Genomic DNA, 14,144 nt, shown 5'->3' with positions numbered 1-14,144 from the left:
TAAAAATGTCGTTTAGATTCCGCAAATTAATGTATGCATATTTGTATGTATTATTCTAAATTGGCATCAAAGTCGTATGCTTCGATTCTTATACATTTTCATTTTGAATTTCTTAAATTTTTGAAATTGAGTCATTTTTTCCTTCGATGACCATGTTATGGGGTGCACTCTATGAGCTTGTTCGATTTGAAATATCAGATTTCATGAGATTGAATCATAGTTCTTAATCTCTTATAGATAATCAAATGATAATAAGTTATAGTCAACTCTCTTCCAACTAAAATAATTCTACAACTTAATTTAAGATGGATAATCATATGATAAAGAGTCACGACAACTGAACAATATCTATATGTTTGGTGTCTGACTTTTCATGCTTCCGAATTATGTCGCAATAACGGCGAGAAATGTTCGGAAAAATGTTGGAAGTTTTCTTCTAAAAATTGTTTGGGTATTGAGCCCTTAAGTTTGGTTTGGGTTTGGAAGGCCCAATACGTTATTTTGAAAAGTCTTTGTTCATGGGCCGACGAAGAAACTAATGTTGTTTTATTCAAAGTACTGGCCTCAATTTTCGAGGATGGCTATACAATAGTTATCAAATAAAGGATGCAAATTGCTAACTTTCTTAAGTTGTTAATTATGTTAACTCATCAACGCAATGTATTAAAAATGTTAACACGATGACATTAATATGTCAATACAGAATTTTGTTGACATTTTAATATATTGTGTTGACATTATATGTTGACATTTTTAATATACTGCATTGATGAGTTAACAGAGTTGACAACTTAAAAAGTTAGTAATATAACGCACCCATGTATCATAAGGGATGCGTTATATTATCTAATTATATGCAAAACATTGGTCACAGACGACGCCAATTGTTAAGAAATAACGAGCACAGTCAACACAACACAATATTTACGTAGTTTGGTCACAAAGATATGAACGAAACTGTGGGCATTTTAGTGATCAAATATGTTGTTTTGTTTGGTAGGGTTAGTGGGGCATTGGCATGTATGTGATAGAAAAATGTGCAATCTTAACTTAATTCAGTTACGACCAAAAAGTAGGCGGTCTATCAAAATTGGTGTTCTATCCATTAGTCAAGCAATAAACAAACATCTAGATAAGGCCTCCACGTGGCACCTTTGTTTAGCCAAATCACCTTTATCGTCACACGCTTCCCACTATTGACCTTCCTAATTAGTAGTACTCCACTAATATATGTGGTCAAAAGTCAAACCCTTTGCAATTTCAATGTAAAACAGTTCTTAGCTTATGCCATGTTTGGACTAGCCATGTCCACTATTTTAGAACCGCGTTTACGGTTCGGAATCGACGGTTTCAATTTTGGAAATTGCATAATCGGAACCGAACCGCGAGGGTGTTTTGCAATTACGATTTCAGTTTCGAACTGACGCTTTTTTTTACGGTTTTTAACGGTTTCGAACTGCCAGTTTCCGACACAATTTTTCGGCTGTTTTTCGCGGTTTGGAACCGCTCGGAACCGGTGATTTCAGCACGATTTCGGTTCTGAAATTTTGGAACCCAACTCGGCCACAGTCTCAAAAGTGACGGGATCGGTTCCATTTAAATCTCACGGTTCCGGTTTCGTGGTTAATCGCCCGAACTGTAAACCTTGTGCATCTCTAATTTGAACTATATTCTATTGTAAATTTATTAAAAAAATCAATGAAAAATAAATATACATGTTTTAAAATCGAAGTCACGTTTTTATATTTCATGTTTTCTAGTGCGGTAACTTCGATTAAAAAGGAAAAAAAATATATTATATATCATAAATATTCATTATATTTGAAAAGAAATCTCTGTCATACAAAAATAATACGGAGTAGTACTAGTAAAAAACAAAGAGAATATACAATTCAGCATGTGCTATACTTTTTTAACTAAGCAAATAAATATAAATGAAATACGGTATCATTACTATGAATCTTCAAATCTTTGGCTTCATATACTATAAAGTATAAACCATGTGCACTTATATTAAAGGCAGTAGGCAAGTAGCAATGAAAATTCACATGATAGGCATGGCCCCACCATCTCTCTCTCTCTCTCTACAACTATCTTATCCCCAACTCAACCCAACCCAACCCTTAACCGCCAATTCAACTTCTTCTTCTTCCCCAATTTAAGCTTACCAATTCTCCTCACTTTCTCCACGCAAATTCTTCAATTTCAATCATGAATTCCAGCTCCGAACAAGCTATTATTCATTCCGCCGATTTCTTCGATTGCTTGCCGGACGACGTCGTCTTGTCGATTTTCGGCAAATTGCAAGACGCGAAATCGCTGTGCCTGTCCATGTCCACCTGCAAGCGCTTCCGATCCATCGCCCCACAGGTCGATCGAGTCTTCCTCCCGATCCCTCCGAAGAACTCCGACGCCAAGGATTCCGATCAGAAGAGTTCCTTCAAAAATCTGGTGATCCGAGCGTTGACCAAGCCCTTCCTTCTGATTTCTCAGATGATCAAATTCAAGTCCAAGCCCGAGGAGAATAACGACCTAGATTTCTACTCCTACTACGTCCCCAACGAGATACTGAAGAATTTCCAAGGAATCCGCGCCCTCCATCTCCGGCTGCCCTGCCATGGGAATCACAAGCAAAATCCTTCCAGAAATGGTAAGAATTCGACGACGTTACTGAAATGGAGAGCTGAATTCGGGCGGGAGCTGCACAGCTGCGTGATTTTGGGGGCGAAATCGTGGTCGGAGAAGGATAGGGTTGAATCGAGCGAAGAGGAGGCGGCGTCGCGGGTGATGGCGGACGACGAGCTGAAGCTTCGGATCGTGTGGACGATATCGTGCTTGATCGCTGCGTCGGCGAGGCATTACCTGATGCAGGAAACGGTGAAAGGGCTGAAGATGATCGAGAATGTGGTGGTGTCGGATGAGAGCGATCAAGGGAGGTTGTGTATGAACAAGGAGCAGATTGAGGAGATTCGGCAATCGAGCAAGGTGAAGGGAGATGATGAGACGGTGGAGAGTAGGAGCAGAGTGCCGGCGTTGAGGATGAAGATGTGGTATTTGGATCGGCTGGAGGTGCCGGGCTCGGGCAAGGTCATGGAGGGGGCGACGCTCGTGGTTATAAAGCCGGCTGTTGGGGGAGAGGACGAGGCGAAGAAGGGGAGCCCGAGCCGGAGTGATGCGGAGATGGTGGCGGACGCCTTTGAAGGGGAAGGGAAGGTGATGGCTGAAGCAGTTAGGAAGCTCATGGTTGCCAAGAAATGCTATGTTTTGGAGATGAATTCGTTTTAACACATTAGTATTACTTTGTAGTATTAAATTCTTTTACTTGGGAGTTAATAAGAGATTCGGTTTTCACACATTCTTATGAATACAAAATCTGTGTTATGGTTAAAAGAGGATTTATAAATTGAGTTTGTTAGTATGCCAATTGGGGATATAGAAGTAGGGTACATAACTCTGTAATCCGAAAACAATCTGAATACAATTTGTTCTTCGTTTTCTACCCGTGGACGTAGCTAAAACAACGTTGGTGAACCACGTGTCTCTTTACGTTTCTGTCAGTCTCAATTACACAATTGCTCAATTCCGTCACCATTGGCTGGAAATAACATTGACAGCAGATCAGCTGATGTTGATGATATACATGAGCAGAACAGAACACCTTGCTAAGAACAATCTTTTTTATTGAGGAACTATAGACACAAATATAGAACGTTTCAATGTAAAGAAGAAACTGAAATTGACAAATTCCTGATATAGGTTAAGCAAGAAGGAAAATATATGAAATAGGCAGAACAGTCAAGGTAACGCTTTTCAAGTATTGATATAAGTGCTCATAAATGAAATCATTTGAAAAAGAATAGTGAGAAAGACAATCTTGATGCAAATACATGATTGGGCAGTAGTGTGTAATGGTGAGAAGAAGAGAAGAAAATCCTTTTCAGTTTGTCCTCCAACAAGATGAGCAGTTGGATTTGGCTGTAAAGGATAAACAAAGAATCCAAGCAACTACTACATAACAAAAAAAAGGGACTTCCTAGATATTGGATGCATTAAATATAATATCTAAGTTGAAATATGTAATCTATTCAGAATTTGGGAAGAGAGAACTCATCAGTGAAAAGTGAAAACAAGAATGAACATAAAAATGATAACTTAGCACCAGACACCACTCTTCCGGCTCTACTCTCTAGTGATACACATCAGTTACATGCCTTGGGGCTGTTATGCAGTCTTTATTATTAGTAATTGTCACATATTGTCTAGTTTATTAGTGTTAATTATCATTTGTTGCGTCTTAATTATTCTTCCATTATATACAGTGTCCTAAGGTTAGAAGGGAGGGGAGCCGAATTATAGTATTGTACGGCTTTCCGTGAAGGGAAGAGGGGAGTTATCTTTATAATTATTTTATTTTGCATTTCACTTCCAAGTGTTCGATAAGTTTCGATTTGCTTCTTTTCTCTGACATCTAGGCTTTTAGAAAATCCAAGAAAACGAGGTCTCCCCCCTACCTGGTTGTGTTGCATAGTCCATATTGAAATCGGATGCTCTTGGGGTGCATTTATAAATCAGCGACTTATAGCAGGACAACCAAAAGAGAGAAATTAATCACTTGCAATAAGACAGAAGATGTTGGATTCAGGGATTACAAGAGATACAGCCGGGCGTAATACAACCCAAAAGAAGGAATACAAAAAGGGAAACTGAACTGAAATGAAATTACAATTGAGAAATCGAAACAGTAACCGTGAACAGTTGTTTAGCCGAGTCGAGCAGGCCTCTTTCCGCAAGACGTGATACGCCCCGGTAGTGCTCTCGGTTTGGCGTGTCGTCCCCAAAGATAAAACGGCTACGTCTCTGGTGAAGCAGCACCGCAATCAACAGAGCTCCGGAGAACTGGATGGAGGAGATGACAGAGCTTTCGACAGAAAAACAATGCAGAGAGAGGGAGAGAGCTTATGCGTGTGAATGTTGTGAATAATGTGTCTAATGCAGTGGAATGGCTAGCCTATTTATAGGCCAAGCCACCATGCATGGAGGAGAGGGCAGAGCTTTCGACAGAAAAACAATGCACAGAGAGGGAGAAAGCTTATGCGTGTGAATGTTGTGAATAATGTGGATTTCTCACGTGGCAGCCGTGTAGGCTTTGACTGTGCCACGCTTGACGATATGTCAAGCCACTTGGATTGCTGAATGTTGTGAATAATGAGGATTTCTACGTGGCAGCCGTGTAGGTTTTGACTGTGCCACGCTTGACTATATGTCAAGCCACTTGGATTGCTGACTCAGCGGTGGTCTAAAAAGATTACTACGGGTCCAGGCCCGAGCCCAAAGACCACCCAAAGATCAATTGCCAAGATCGAGACCGGGTGAGCGGCTGCGGCGCGCGCGTGTGGGCTCTTTCACCCATCTTAGTCCACTATAATTATTAAGTAACATAAAGTCACTTAATTTAAGCACATTAAAAGATGTGTCACTTCTTCTATGTGGGATAATTAACACTAGTTAATTATTCCCTAAGCTCAAACTCCAAGCTTTAATTAAAAGCTAATTATGCCCAAATTTAATCCACTATTTCTCACTCACCGGAAATCGGATTTGAAAATGTGAATATACTATATTTATCTACGTAAAATGTAGATCGACGCTATATTATTTAATTTCACAAAATTAGATGTCTCGTCACTTTTATTATTTGGTCAAAATTCATTGACCGGGCATATATTATTCCATGATTTTTACGGAAGGAATATGATTAATGTAAACATTAAACTTTTTGTACAAATATAAAATAAATGTATTGTATGAGCTGTGTAATTGTCTCGTAAATGAATGATATGAAAATAAGAATCGCTAGTTTATTTCCTCATCCATTCCATCATAGCAAGAAGGACATTAGTATTTTGTTAATATTCTCTAAAAAGAGATTTTAGTAATTTTATTTTTATTTCAAAATTTTAAACGTCAATATTAGAACAACTGAACGACTTGTATAGTAATTTCTGAACGAAATGCCTTTTGCGCACCACATTTTAAATTTGAACTATTTCAAACACACCAGCATTTTGAAAAAGGAAACTTAAACCAAAGTTCAAACTTTGCGTATTTTATTTCGAAATTTTAAACCAAAGTTCACACTTTCTGTATTGTATTCTGAATTTTTTTTAAATTTGTGCAAAATTAGAATTCGTCTGCACTCAGTTTTACCATTTTGGACCGTCCGTGAAAATTTTTCCACTTTACTTTTTTTTTTAATAAATAGACTCCACTTTCCACTAACTATTTACACTCACATTCTATTATAAAAACTATAAAACTAATAGTATAAATGTGAGATTTTCATTCCTCTAACTTGAACAATATATTTTGCAGATGGAGGGAGGGAGTATTAAAATCCCTCCCTCCACAATAGGAATTGGACAAGCAATAGCTCAGTCATAGCTCAGTCACAAACTCCTATTTACGACACAGATACGAGAAAATTCAATAATAATATTAAAATTTTAAAAAGTACATTAATTAAAAAAACACACTTCATTAAAATTAAAATAACATTACAACATCCTCATTAATGAGTTTGTCCCACATCGAAAGTGGAACATAAAACATTCAAAGATGTCTCTATAAAAGAGAAACAACCAAGAATGAGTTTGTCCCACATCGAAAGTGGAACATAAAACATTCAAGGATGTCTCTATAAAAGAGAAACAACCAAGAATGAGTTTGTCCCACATCGAAAGTGGAACATAAAACATTCACGGATGTCTTTATAAAAGAGAAACGACCTAGAATGAGTTTTATAATAAAGAAATTAAATAAAAAAAATTTAAAATTTCCGCTCTCCGATCGGGAGGCAATAGGGGCGAACCGATCGGCGAGCGCCCGGGAATCGGCGTGCGCTCGCCGAAATTCTCGCCGATTTGGTGCTCGCCGGCTGCAATAGTTCGGCGAGCGGACCGGCGAGCGCCAAAAATCGGCGAGCCGTTGCGCTCGCCTCTATTGTGGATGCTGTTATTCTCATAAATAGTGCTGCAAATTAAAAATAAATAAAATGACGGTGCTGCTAAAATAAGTGAATTTGGTGTAGCGTCAACACACGGAGAATCAGTTTCCAATCCACGCGCCTCCTCAAAACCTTTTCCCAATTTCATCAAATCAGTTGCTTCAAATTGCGTTTACAGATTCCTCTTGAAAAAAAACTACAAAAAAGAAAACCTCGCAATGGATAAGACAGTTGTGAAATTCTTCGATTCCGTCGGCAGCTTTTTCACCGGCTCCGACGTGATTCCTTGGTGCGATTCCGACATCGTAGCTGTAAGTATTGTTATCACTTGCTTTCGAACGTCGTTAGTGAGAGGTTTTTTAGCTGGATATGATGGATAAATTGAGGATTTACTAGGGTTTAAGAGGTATCAGAGTCATGAATTAGTCATCGAGAAGGAGACGGACTTGGTATAGTAGTATAACCGCGTTGGAGGCGAAATTGTGATTGATTTGGTTGAGAGATCATGTACAAATCAATTAATGATCTTAGAATTTGCATTTAAAACGGGAGATGTGAATGGATATTGCAGTTGTGTGAAGTACTACTCTCTACTGGTGTACCTTGCCTTGCGATGTGATTAAAACTGTTCTCATTTACTGTTGATATAATGTTTTGAGTTGCATTTAGTTGCTTGATTGGGTAATCCTGCACTTGGCTAACTTTGAGGTTGGATTAAAGCACACCTTTACTTTAATATTGAAGGGAAGATCATAGGGGACTATATCCTGATTTTCTACTATAAGCTAAGTCCTCAGCAGAAAAAACCCTTACAACTAGAAGTTTTATTTGAAGCAAAAAAATCTCCCTTATTTCACTACCCGAGCGTACACCTTAAATTTGTACTAATTTAGTATGAAATAAATGGTGTTGTTTTATTAAAATGAAAAATAGCTAAGTTATTCTGAATACTTTCTTGCTCGTCCTTGACTGTTTCAGCATGATTTAATGGATAAGACGGAGGTGGTCTAGTTTATTACTGTTTTATCCTCTATTTTTTTCTATTTTTGTAATGAAATCGGCCAGGAGGCTGTGGGTAGTATGCCTGCCAAGTTCATATTACAATATGTTGCAATATCTTCTTAGTTGACATATATTTTGTTTCTGTTCGCCCCTGCCCCTCATGTATAAAACTTTACATTATAGTTGCAGCTGTAATGGTGAATATCTTCACATTAGCATTTACAAGCTACCTCAAGGTAATTTGTGTTGTGTCTAGCCCTCTTGTAGATTCATTAGATGGCTGTTTGGGGTATACATCAACTCTGAACATCATTTTGTGTTCTGAGGTTTTGAGAAGTAGTGAATGAATATGCGTTGGAAGTTTATAAAGTGTTCAATTAGCTTATGTTGTTTGCTTCTTAGATTCAAATAGATTACAGATGGAGATTAGGATGTTGATCTTTAGGAATCTCATTTCATTGTATGTTGAAGACTTTTTTGCACGCGTAGTCCTATTACATTGTGATATATTGTTCCAAATCTATCGGTCTAGGCTTCTGATTCTGGTGTCTGCTCTAAATGTATTCTTAGCTGTTCCTCTACATGTATTCGTTCTTGCTGTTTGCTGAAGCATGTATCTGAGCATTACATCTCTACAGGCCTGTGGACGTGAGGTTGCTGAAGCAGAGAAAGGTTCCTCTGATAAGCTAAAAAGCGAAAGCATCATGCGCTTGTCTTGGGCTCTGGTTCACTCTAAAAGACCAGAAGATGTACAACGAGGAATAGCTATGCTTGAAGGTTACATAGAAGAGTTGATCTTTGTTCTCTCTCTCTCTCTCCCCTGTGTGTTAGAAAGCATATTTCGTTTGTACCTCAAAGAAATTTTATTCCTTCATCACTACCTTGTGCTTTTATTATTTCTTATTTAATGTCTTCTTCTGACCATCGTGTATTTGCTCACACTGTTCTTCCTGATTGTGTAAAATTAGGCTTCACAATCTCGACTGATGAAACTTACTTCCTGCAGTTTCTCTAGCTGGCTCTAACACCCCCCTGCTAGAGAGGGAAAGGGTGTATCTTCTAGCTGTTGGATACTTTAGAAATGCGGAATACTCTAGGAGCAGGCAGATTGTTGATCGCTGCTTGGAGGTTAGAATTCTTCTAAACAATCATACTTGAAATACAGTTGTGTATTAGACTACCATATCTCTATTTTAAACATTTATCAATTATTAATTTTGAGATTTTTTTGCCATGTCCGTGCATTTTTTATATTTAAGACAGCATTGAACGCATCCAATGGAGCTTGTATTATTCCATCCTCCATTAACTTCTAGTTTGGCATGCCGTATTGGTATATAGCTGGTAGATTTATAAAGTAAAATTTGGTTGGAAAATACAGATTGCACCTGACTGGAAGCAGGCCTTGACCCTGAAGAAAGCCATTGAGGATAAAATTACAAAAGGTAAAGCCCCGTGTTGTTTGTATTGCTTACTTACTCGTAAGAACTCCCAACAAAAAACTATGCTTCCCCAAATTCTTAAAAATGCGTTAATGAATGAAATTTTTGATATAGATGGAGTAATTGGCATTGGTATTGCTGCAACTGCTGTTGGACTTGTGGCTGGTGGTATTGCTGCTGCGATTTCAGCTCGCAAGAAGTGAAAAACACTACGATGTAGATGACGATGATATCAATGCTATGTGAGTTTTAAAGGTCCTTCCTTCTACAGAAGTTCTGTTGTAAATTTGGAACTAATCTTTATTTCCATGTTCATTACTGAAGTAATCTGCTGTGTGGGATTTGGATTGAGACTACACTTAATGGCTATGCATATTTATCTTGATACTATGACCACCCAAACGAATTGATCCTTATCAAATGCTTTTTATGATGCAAGGATATTTTAAATGATTGCAATATTTTGGTTTGAACTTTCATAAATCATATTATGTTGTTTTCTTATTCAATCTTTTACATAGTGAGTGAAATAATATGTAAATACTCATATATGCACGGAAAATTAATACTCATTCCGTCCATGAATGTATTAATTGCAAATAAATAATTAGAATGCGATACTTGCAAGAATCCAATTTTGCATGAATTGCACTTTAAATCCCTAACTATTAGTAGAAGCATTCTAATTATTGTAAGTTATAGATGTTCTTTGGGTGTTAGGAAATTGCCATTTTCTCGTTTTGTGGATTGAAATGACTTCGTTTCATTCCATGCCAATTCCTCCACTTACATTCCACATCAAAGCTGTAAAGTTTTCAAAAAAACAAAAAAAAAACAAAATGCACTAAATCCATAATCCATGTGATAATCAGCTATCCCATGTTCAGCGACAAAAATTCGTTTCCTATCGATTATATTTAGTTCACATTGTATTGAAAGTTGAAAACCAATAGGAGAATATGAATTGACAAAAGGAATATCCACGCATAAACAAGATACAAAATCAACAGTAACAGAAAAGCTTGCCTGAGCATAGGGACTCTTCAAATTTCCCATAACCGGAGCTTCCTTCGGCTGCGGCAGCTCCAATTTCTTCGCATTCGTGTAAATCTTCTCAAAAGGATCCATATAAACCTTGTAAAACCTCCTCCCCAAGACCGAGTACCCGGAGTAGACCGAATTCGAGAAGAATGAGAATGAGAATAATAATTATCATTAACAAAAATAAAAATAATTTTTAAATATATAAAGTTATTATTCATGTGAATAAAAGTTACTAAATTATTGTTTGTGCAAAACAAAAGTAAAGTTTTTATATAGTACAAAAATTATTGTTATGTTGATTAAAAAGAATTTAGTTGTATTGAATAAAAGTTACTCCACTATTTTTTTCTATTGTAAGAGAGTTATTGTTATTGTGAAAAAATAACAATTTAATGATTAAAATTGTTATTGTTATTGTAGATAATAAATAAAACTTAATTCTTATTAAAATTTATTATTCTTGTGAATAAAAGTTAATGTTTTACGAATAAAAGTTACTATTTTGCTAATAAAAGTTATTAATTCAATAAATGAAATTTTTTATTTTGATAAATAATAATTTTGTTCTAATGAATAAAAATTTATTTTTTTTGTTAATAAACTTGTGGACGAAAGTGTTTTTTTTGGGCAAAAATTCACAATTTCTGTGAATAAAGTTAGTTTTTTAATAAATAAAAATTACTTCTATTTTTTGTGTATAAAATTAATTATTTCAAAGAATTTTTCTGGGAAAATAGCACAAAATCACCAACATAGGGAGATGAAGAAAAAAGGTGATTGATGGTTTTAAGCATTTGTTGAGTAAACCAGTCAGGGGGCAGGCATATAGTAAATTACAAGCACAATGACAAGTCATGGTATCATAATATTGGATCAAACACATTCTAACAAAACCTAGCAGAAGACTTCTCATGCACCATTATGATCACAAATTATGGGTACAATACAAACTGTTGAACCAATATTTGTTATCCAGTTCATACAAAAGTATTCATGCATATTAATGCTACCGGTCAGACAACAAGATGCAGGTACGAACAGGGGATAAAAAGAAACATTACACAGAGACAGAGCTACACATCTAAAAGACCTTAATGCATTTAGTTTTTGAAATGGATGACATGCCGATTCAGAAGCACTAACATAGAGGAGGTGGCTGTTGATTGTTGCATGCATAACAAAAGGAGTCCAAATTACATAAAACAACAATCACTTGTTAATTTGATTACCAAAGAGCTGTCTCTTCAAGTGTTCCTCCATAATTTCATTGTTTCACATAAAAATTATCCACCAAGCACCTCATTCATTGGGAGCATCTCAGCTTTGGGAAAAGAATGACGTTGTCGCTCCATCTGTTTTTTGAAGCGAGTATTACATACTCGACATTCTGTTTTTCTTTACCTTGAAAATGGAAGTTTGAGATCGCCTCCATCTCTCCTTTACTGCCTCCTTTACCAAAGGTGATTCTTGCTTCTTTGCTTCCTTAATACTCCCCCCGTATTAAAAAAATAGAAACATTTGAAACGACACGAGTTTTAATGCACAATTGGTAAAGTAAGTGAGAAGAATTGATAAAGTAAGAGAGAGAAAAAGAAAAATGAGTAAAGTAAGAAAGAGGAAGAGAAGAGATAAAGTAGTGAAAGTAGAGTTAGTGGATTGTGGGGTCCATGTCCTAAAATAGAAAGAGTTGTTATTTTTAAAAAACGGAGGGAGTATGATTTTTGGTTGTATGTTAGGGTTTCCAATATTCCTTCCAAATACATGCATGTTTTCAATAGACTTTGTTACGCATCTCAATGCAGAACTCTTGACCATGCGAGTTCCAACTTTCATAAGTAAAACTGAAAATAAATAAATAAAATTATAGTAACTAAAAATATTTTAAATTACAATTAACACTAAAAATTATGTTAAAACTAAAATGATACTACTTACTATCATGCATTGCATGTCGAAGCGTAAGAGCATAATATAAATATACTGATGCCTCTACCCCATATCATATCCTTTTTCCATCCATTGGTAGCTTATGAACTCGAATGTTGCATCAATATTTCTCATATCGTTTGCATCAGGGAAATATTTTAATATCATCTCTTTGCAAGCATTAAAAATCTAAAGAAAAAAATATTGTTAGATAGAACAATATACTGCATATAAATTTTTTTATAAATTACGTTACTTACTTTATGTAGTAGTTCCTTTTGATAAAGTCTATCAAATTCCTCGTCTGATTTATCTTTTTAGGGATCTTTACCTATTGCTTAAATTCCATGGGTGTAAAACTTGGGACTCAACGCATTACAACCATCTATTGCCCTAGGCCTAGGGGTGGTACGGTACGGTACGGTATACCGTGCTGTGAGCGTCATACCGTATATCGTACCAAAAGTTACGGTATGACAAAACACCATACTGATACCATACAGATTTTTTTTGTATACCGAAATTCGGTATACAAAAAAATTCGGTAAGGTAATTTTTAATACTGTTACCATGCCGTATTTCGGTATACCGTACTTTTTGTGGTATACCGAACTGCGGTACGACTATACCCAAAAATCTATTCATTTTATTTTTTGTATATTAGATAATTCTATTTTTAAATTTTGGTATAAATATAATATAAATATATATAGGGTATATTATATATATAATAATCAATCGGTATACCGGTATACCGAAGCGTCGGTATATATAGACAATTCGGTATGCCAGTATACCGCGGTGTAGGAAATCTAATATCGTTACCGTATCGAATACAGTATCATATCGTACCGAACACTACGGTAATACCGAAAAATCGGTATTTTTGATATTTTTCTAGTACGGTGAGTCCGATATTTCGGTCATTGTTGCTCATAAAAATGTATCCACCAAACACCTCCTTCTTTGGGAGCATCTCAGCTTTGGGAAAAGAATGGGGTTGCCGCTCCATCTGTTTTTTTGAAGCGAGCATAACATACTCGTTATTCTGTTTTTTTAACCTTGAAAATGGAAGTTTGAGATCGCCTCTGATAAGGCTCGTTTCATGCATCTATTTTGGGTATAAATTCTGTGTTTTCTAAGGTGCTAATGCGTAATTATAAGTTCAGGTGCGTGAATAATCTGCCAGACCTAGGAACGAAGATCAATAACAAGGGCAGAGAAAAAGTGAAGAAAAGGAGCGAAATCCTCAAGGGCACAAATGTCAAATCACGAAGTCTGTTGCCCTGGGGATTTGAGCCACGCCTATAAATACAAGGAAGCTTGCGAAAAAAGGGAGTTTTAGAAGAGAGGCTTTTAGTTAGAAAATTCCTTAGGTGTTCTGGCTCACTTTTCATCTTCACTCACTTAGCTCACGCATTTGGTTTCATATGGGGAATCCTGGGTAGTGTAGCGTGGTGTGTTTGCTCAGTTGGAAGTGTAACACCGTCCTGATGAGGGCGAAGAGACAATTTTAATTTTCCGCACGTACTTTCTCTCACCGACTTCCTTGCCGGAAGTTCGACGATTGTTTTGTGACTCACTTCGACGTTTTATGGTTAATCTAGTTCCATTTCTCGCTTTCACTCTTATTTGTGATGTTCTGTGTTTACTTTACTGATTTGGATGCTTTTCACAATTGAATATTCGTTTGAAGTTGAGATCGGAGAGATCTGAGTGGATTTGTC

At 36.5% G+C, this 14,144-nt stretch overlaps 2 protein-coding genes across 2 annotated transcripts; both read left to right on the top strand.

Annotated features, from left to right (window-relative positions):
- The first annotated feature begins 2,033 nt into the window (after window positions 1–2,033).
- LOC121748747 (F-box protein At1g30200-like) lies at window positions 2,034–3,499 on the top strand. Its single transcript, XM_042143240.1, has one exon. It carries the CDS (start codon window positions 2,212–2,214, stop codon window positions 3,283–3,285), a length of 1,074 nt encoding a protein of 357 aa, XP_041999174.1. The 5' UTR covers window positions 2,034–2,211; the 3' UTR covers window positions 3,286–3,499.
- Window positions 3,500–7,063: 3,564 nt separating this feature from the next.
- Window positions 7,064–9,832, top strand: LOC121748748 (mitochondrial fission 1 protein A-like). The gene is made up of 5 exons (XM_042143241.1): window positions 7,064–7,314; window positions 8,644–8,782; window positions 9,012–9,133; window positions 9,387–9,450; window positions 9,562–9,832. The coding sequence occupies exons 1-5, from the start codon at window positions 7,222–7,224 to the stop codon at window positions 9,648–9,650; spliced, it is 507 nt and encodes a 168-aa protein (XP_041999175.1). The 5' UTR covers window positions 7,064–7,221; the 3' UTR covers window positions 9,651–9,832.
- Window positions 9,833–14,144: the final 4,312 nt, after the last annotated feature.

This window comes from Salvia splendens, chromosome 9 (assembly GCF_004379255.2).
Source record: "Salvia splendens isolate huo1 chromosome 9, SspV2, whole genome shotgun sequence".
NCBI classification, from domain to species: domain Eukaryota; kingdom Viridiplantae; phylum Streptophyta; class Magnoliopsida; order Lamiales; family Lamiaceae; genus Salvia; species Salvia splendens.
Note: the sequence above shows the minus strand (reverse complement) of the source record. Positions and strands in the feature narration are given on the sequence as shown.